At 39.0% G+C, this 7,243-nt stretch overlaps 1 protein-coding gene across 1 annotated transcript; it reads right to left on the reverse strand.

Annotated features, from left to right (window-relative positions):
• Positions 1-6,231: 6,231 nt before the first annotated feature.
• On the reverse strand, positions 6,232-7,125 carry LOC126796906 (dof zinc finger protein DOF3.5). Its single transcript, XM_050523618.1, has one exon. It carries the CDS (start codon positions 7,123-7,125, stop codon positions 6,232-6,234), a length of 894 nt encoding a protein of 297 aa, XP_050379575.1.
• Positions 7,126-7,243: the final 118 nt, after the last annotated feature.

The following is a 7,243-nucleotide window of genomic DNA, read 5'->3' on the forward strand; positions in this document are numbered from 1 at the left end:
GTGCATCAAACTTTTAACCACGGCTGTCTAGTCAAGCCTAAGGGTAAACGGTCCAAAGCCCAAGGGTCTACGCGCTTAGTCTGTCTTTCTTTTAAAAAAGAAAAAGATTTTAATTTGTTAATGTTGGACTGAAAGAAATGCAGAACTTTTGGCTCTCTTATCCTTAATTGTTATTATTTCATAAAATCTGAAAATCTAATTAAGGTCTTTGGTTGTTGAAAGGAAGAAGCATATTTGATTTTGTTTTCTTTAATATTGATACGTACTATTATATCCTTTTTTTTTGTTTTACTATGTGATTGCTATTGAATTACAAAACTTGTGGATTAACAGATTCAATAATTAATTTGGTGTTGCGACGTACGATAGTTTAAGCATTGGTGAGTGTAATACATGCTTAACTTGCAACCTGTTTTCACCTCCCATCTGCGGTGCTAGAAACGCCGGAGTGCTTGTTCCCCTACCGGTCACTAAAGGCCAAGCTGGGTGGTGACAGATCATTCTCAGACTTCAGCCAGTGACCTTCAGCTAGCACCACCTTAATTAAAGGTGGGTTCTTGGGACACTTCCCACTGCCTTGGGCAATGTTCAGTTCCATGTTGTTGTGAGCTGACTAGCGCCACCACATGAAGCCAGTAAAGCAGGGACAACTTTCTAAACTAGGGAATATGTTCTTATGTTCTTAACTCTCAACATAATTACTCACGATGTACGATAGTTTAAGCATTGAAGAGTCATATGCGAGACGCTTTCGGCCTTGACCTGTGACTTGATCGAGTTTACCCCCTTCTGCAGGAACTCGGAAGTGAATAGACTTGAAGACAGGACATGTAACGAGTGTGAGGAACCCGTTACAACCACAGGACTTCACCCGTAATACAACCACATTCAGTTGTTCATTTGATGCAAGTGGCTGGGGGCATGTCAATAACCATCTCGGTACATGTTTCAGCTGGCATTAATTTTAGTGCGTTCTTTTTTTAATAATCATCTGTATTTGCAAATACATTTTTATAACTGCATTTCCCAATATGATCAAAAAATTTTGAATAATCTGATCGATATCAAGTTTGTATCTGATCGATAAACTGCAGCTGGTACGTATCATTCATTTGACGAGGTTAACTTTGTAGTTTAATTGTAGGCACTTCATACTAGACATTTGTCAGTGGAGTAGATATATAATCAAAGGGCATGGAAGTTAGTTATTCTAGGATCATGAGCGTTTCTGGGATCAAGAGTCGCACTCAATTTCAGCTACGCAATCCCCTAAAATATGCTAAGCCAGGCCTTTCACCAGTACTAGCTACACATACGTACTCTTCCATTTATTAATTAGATTAACGAGGGACTCACTCCAAGTTCCAATTAACCGATTACTAACTTCAGAAATAATATCAAGACTAGATAGTAGACTACGTATACATAAGTTTGAATCGAGCTACGTACCTAGCTAGCTGCTTTTTGCTGGATCAGTTCTTCGAAAACTTGAGCATGATTTCGATTTATCCTTGATTTGAATTAGTTTTCAGAAAGTTTCCTAGCTTCTCATCCAAAAGACAAATAATAACGTACGGCGCATAGAGAAGCTTTGTATTATACTATCATATATCTTTTTCAAAAAATGGGCAGAGGGAATCACTTGGACTATATCAATCCTATTGGAGTCCTTGATATGATCTTGACAAGAATTGATTTCTTTCATTATTGACGGCCGGGTAGTTTTCGATACTAATCGTCTCGATGGAAAGGCATTAAGTAGTTGAACTTCAACGTAGCAGTAGTTGGTAACTTAGTATAAAGTTATCAATTCAACAGTCTAAATTGTACAATTAATCTCTTGATCACAATTAATTAATTCGATTACAACCCCTTCAGAAAAAGACCAAGAAAACATAAAAGATTCTGCAGGTTTCTTTTGTGTGGATTTCTGTTATATATGAACCATCAGCAAATTCTTTTCAACAGTAGACTATTCTCAGTGAATGGCAGAAGCTTCTTTCGTGGGTTCTAATTTGTCCATGGACCGATTCGATTTCAAACAACTCCAACAGTGACACGTGTTAAACACTGAGGACTACGGAATATATCAAAAACGTAGGTTCTGAGTGGTGGACGTAGAACAATCCATAAGTGGGGGCAAATAAATAGTTTAATTTGCGCCAAGCGGAAAAAAAATTATGGAGGGTTCTAGTATATACAAGATTTAGTTGTTGATAAAAGAGGATTGGACAGAAAATTTAGTAAAATGAGGTAGGAGCAGAAGACTGTTTAGTTTTGATGAAGAAAACAAAATACAACAGAAACTAAAGCTAAAATCCTAATACCAACCTATATTATAATTTTCAAAACTTCTGAACCAATTATTAGAAGTATGAAGATAAGAAGTGAGCAATCAACAACTATACACACCAAATTATGAATAATATCATACAACGACAAGTTATATATATGCCTTGTACATTGATTTAAAAAAAAAAACTAAGTGTCAAAAACTGAGTGGGGTCAGCTGCCACCACTTGCCCCCACGTGAGTCCACCCTTGCTGCAAACCCTAGGCTTCAAAAAAATCCGTGACTATGACAATGTTTGACCCAACAGACCTTCAAAACGTATATATGTAAAATGTGGACATAGTGACAGACGTACTGAATGATCTGTATTGGGTTACAATGCGAACAATTGGAATGTAGTGGTAATTAGGTTAATCCATACAAACATATACTATAAATGTATTGCGGATTTTAGCTAATATGAGCGATGAATCAATATGTGATTAGGGTTTTTAATTTTCGGCCAGAGAAATTAATAGGGGCATTCACAGATTAATGTCCCAGTCTTTGAACCTAGCCGGAATGAACGATCTTTGGCCTATATTGGGAATTTGCTTGGTCGTTTCGTGAAGCCGGATCAAACTGCTTTGAAGCGCCATACTCATGTTCAACGAATTCGTGTGCTACATGATGTTCGTCGTCAAAACCTGTTTCGGCAGTTTGCAGAGGTGGTAGCAGTGGATTTGGAGTTTATGTATGAAAAATGCAAAGGGTTATGTCAGGATTGCGGATTGTTTGGACATGGTGGAGGGATTTGTGATCGAGGCTTGTGAGTGGTGGAGATGGCTGAGAGTTCGGCAGTGGCGAAGGCTGAGTTTTTAAAGGAGAACACGACGCTGGGGGTTGTGGAAGGTGCATAGCCGGAAGCAAAGGTTGGAGCATCTGTGCAGTTGGCGGTGCCGGTTCTGCGCTCGGCTCCTTCTCCGAAATTTCAGGCGGGAAACCTTAATTCAAAATGGGGGTTGACTGAGTTGGATGAGGGTCAAGATAGGTTGAGTTTGACCGGGACTTCTATTAGGTCTAGAGCGGAATGCAAGACTGTTGGGCCAATATCAGATCTTGGGCCAATTACTGTTGCTGATCTTGTGGCTGTTGGGCCGTGTATTTAATCAAGTGATGTTGGACCGGTGTCTAGGTCAGAAGCTTCTACCATTAAGTCTTTCACTGGGCTCTTGAAGTCATTTGGAAGGGTGGTGACACTTCCGAATTTGAAAAGAGGGAGGCTGATTTTGCCGCCGAAAGGGGAGAGGGTGAAGAGTTCAGGGACTGCTAAGCTAGGGCATCCTATTGGAAGTCAAAATAAGAAGCCTAAAACCGACAAGATGTCGTTAGGGTCTTTGGTTTTGAGTTATCAGGTGTCAGTGAATACTCCAAGCCCTAGCTCTATGGGTAAGGAGAAAGTTTAATTTTTCCCTCTTTGTTTTGTCTTTCGTTGTGTTGTTTTGGTTTTTATTTCGTTTTCTAGCTTTCATTTTTGTTTTCTTTTTCTTTTGGCCTGTAATGGGTCTTTGGCTTCCCATGTTTTGATCATAGATTTTTAGGCGTCGTGCTTCATTGCTAAAATATGGTGCTTACTACGTGTCCCTTTGGTTTTGAGTTCCATTCGTGCCTGTCATGATGTGGTAGCGGCTCATACCATAAATACTTGTCTATCGTGATGTGGTAGCGGTTGGATGTGTAAAGTATTTGGCCTCCTTGGCTCTTGAATGAATTTATTTACATCCTAAAAAAATGTCCCAGTCTTTGAAGGGAATAAACAAAATAAACAAAATCAACGTATCTAATTATGGACCAGAGATTCCATTAAAAAAATTATATATGAACCAAAGATAAAAAGTTATTCCATTAAATATAGAGATTTGTATGGTCTAAACTTGGTGTCAGTTCCTAGGGTTAGAAAAATATTTTCTCCTCACCTTGTTCGGCGGCGAGTTTTATTGCCGTTGTCCGACATGACTTAATTTATATCCCTGTGCTTGTGGGGTGGAACTAAGCTGTGGTAGTCTTCGAATATGTGGGAGAGATTGCATAGAAGGAGTGGGAGAGATCACGGTTGTTGTCGAGAGCGGTTGTGTTGCCCGTGTTGAATGGTTGGAGTCGGATCGACGCTTAGGCTCTCTTTAATTTGGGGGGTGCTGGGTCTAATGAAGACCTTCTGATCCAGCCTAGTGGCAATGAAGCAAATTTGCTAACCACCCATAAGTTGCCTACCTCATGCCCATCTCACAAATAAATGACATGTGTCATTTTTCAACTATGGTATAACCATGGTTAACAATTTATATAAACTTATCATAATAAAATTATAATTTCTTATGATTTAATTTAAACTTAATCTCTATTTTTATTTTATTTATATAAAAACAAATTTATGGGTTAATGAACCCAGATGAACAATATTTGAACTCTTTTCTCCTCTCATGAACCTCTGTAAGTATTTCTCTTCCCTCGTGAACCCGCTCAAACCTCTAATGATTATGTTCACTCACTCCACTGGTGGTCATAATTTGGTGAGGGTTTTGGTCTTTTGAATAAGGTTGCAGTGAGGATTTGGGTTCGAGGTGTGAGGTGTGATAGCAAGAGATGTGATTTTGGAGAGGAATTAAGTCTTTGTTGGGAAGTATATATGTTGTTAATTAAGGCGATCGATTTAGGCTGAGTTAGAGTTAATTTAATATCAAAGTTTGATTATTGATTGTGAAGAAACTATTATTTATTATGAGAAAAGAGTGTCATGACAAAATACCTATAGTGACAGAGATTAAGGATGCAAGGAGACTAGGAGAGAGAGATAATGAGAACTGAGAATGATTTGTAATTTCCAGAAATTTATTTTGTTAATTATTTAACTATGGTTAACAAAGAGGACATGTGTCAATAGATAAAGAGAGTGAGCATTTTAGTGGGCAAAGTATGGTGATCGGCAAATTTTTTTTCTCTAGTAGCAAGGTGGATCTTAAAGAGGACTCGAGTCTTGGTGAAAATTCGGGAATCATGCGGGCAAGGGCAACGGTAGCCTTGGCTTCGCCGACGGAGGTGGTTTCTTTCATCTTCTGGGTTTGGGCCTTGTTTTTTTGGCTCAATCTGGGCTTGTGTTTTAGCTTCTGCTTTTCTTTTTAAGGTTAATTTCATAGTAGATGATGAATGTCGGGATGATGTCCACCGTATGTGGGTTGTTCCAGCACAGACTTCGGTTGGGATTTGATTGCAAATAAACAGAGCTTGGATCGTTGTTCAAGTTCCATATATTGTTTATGTTTTATGTAATTTTCCTTTTATTGCTTTTGTTTATTTCAACTCCTCAAGAAGTAGGGGTGAGCGTTGTCTCGGATTGAGAACATTGCGTCCGTGTTATTCCTAGGATGGTGGCGAGTACTTTGCATTGTCAATTGGTCGTTGCCTCCTAATGGTAAGATGAAATCTAGGGTTGCCGAATTGTATGTTCGATGACAACTAGGTGAAGTAGAAATTTATAGCTTCGAGTGAGCGGTATCTTTTCAATATGTCACCAAATTTGTATAGCAAATGGAGTTATCAATATTGCACTATTTGCTAGTTGGTGTTTGATGAAATACATCAGTTATTTAGTTGAGATTTCTACTGTGATCTTAGGGTTTTCTATGTTGAATTGCTGTCATTTGGGGTTAAGACTCTATGTCCCCTTTGTATTTTGTGATTTTAGTAATGTTAATGGCTTAGGGGCTACCGTTTCCGCTCTACTTAAAAAAAGAAGAAGAAGATAAATAGTACATAAGAGGGACATTTATATATTATTTAATTTATGCATGGTAATAATTTTCACTTTCCAAAATCTTCTCTATATACGAGTAAATATTTTTTGAGTAATATGATCAAAACAAGATTTGATGAAGAATAATACAAGGTAAATCAATGATCGATCATGTCCCGGAGAAAGTTCCATTACAAGGTAAATCAAATAAGGGGCTCCAATTTAATAGGTTCGAATCATGAGCTTCTGATTCGAGCACGGATGACGGTTGCATGATAGGACTAACCAGCATTTGATCGTCAGAACTCGACCACAATACCTCTTGGTCTGGCAATGGTGGCAACCCAAAATCATTAGGTTCATGAGTGCCGTTTGCATATTGTACTAGATCACAACTATGATCTTGATGCTTCTGATGATGATCGATTAATGGGTCTACCCCACCAAAGTACATGTGGTCACTGAGGGTTCCACAATTTTCAGAAACAGTACCGTGACATATGAGACTATTTTCTTCCATCAACTGAATACTTGAGCCTGAGCCTGAATTGATGTTCATGTTTGCTATGCAGCTTGAAAAATCTAAACCCGGGTTGAATTCACCAGGAAATTCTGGCAACTGATCAGATCCTGAACTTTTGGAATCTGGCTTTTGATTCAAGAAGTTTGCATAAACGACTGCGAGATCAATACGTGGTGGTGCATCCTGATTTGACACTCCAGAGCTAGTAGAATCTGGAGCCAACGAACTACTAATTCCATATGAATTATTCCCAATTGTACCACTATGAACATTATTACTCCCGTTAGCCGTAGTGGTGTTGGTGGATTGCCTTAAGGACCTTGACCCTCTTCTGTTCTTTCGGCAGCCACCTCCGACAGGGACGTTCCTCAGAGACCCGCCTTTAGTCCAGTATCTCCTACAGCCCTTGCAGAAGTACCTAGGCTGAGTCAAACTGTAGTTGTTATAATAGCAAAACTTGGTGTTGGAACAACCGCAGCGGGGACAATTTGGGCATATATGATGATGATCATCGTTTGGCTTCCATCCAGATCTCTCCATATATCACCAGAATTGAAGGCTTCATCAAACCCTAACTCTCTCTCTCTAAGTGTGTAATGCAGAGAGAGAGAGAGAGAGAGAGAGAGAGAGAGAGAGAAATGACAGAGGGAGAGGGAGA

This window comes from Argentina anserina, chromosome 6 (genome assembly GCF_933775445.1).
Source record: "Argentina anserina chromosome 6, drPotAnse1.1, whole genome shotgun sequence".
Lineage (NCBI taxonomy): Eukaryota > Viridiplantae > Streptophyta > Magnoliopsida > Rosales > Rosaceae > Argentina > Argentina anserina.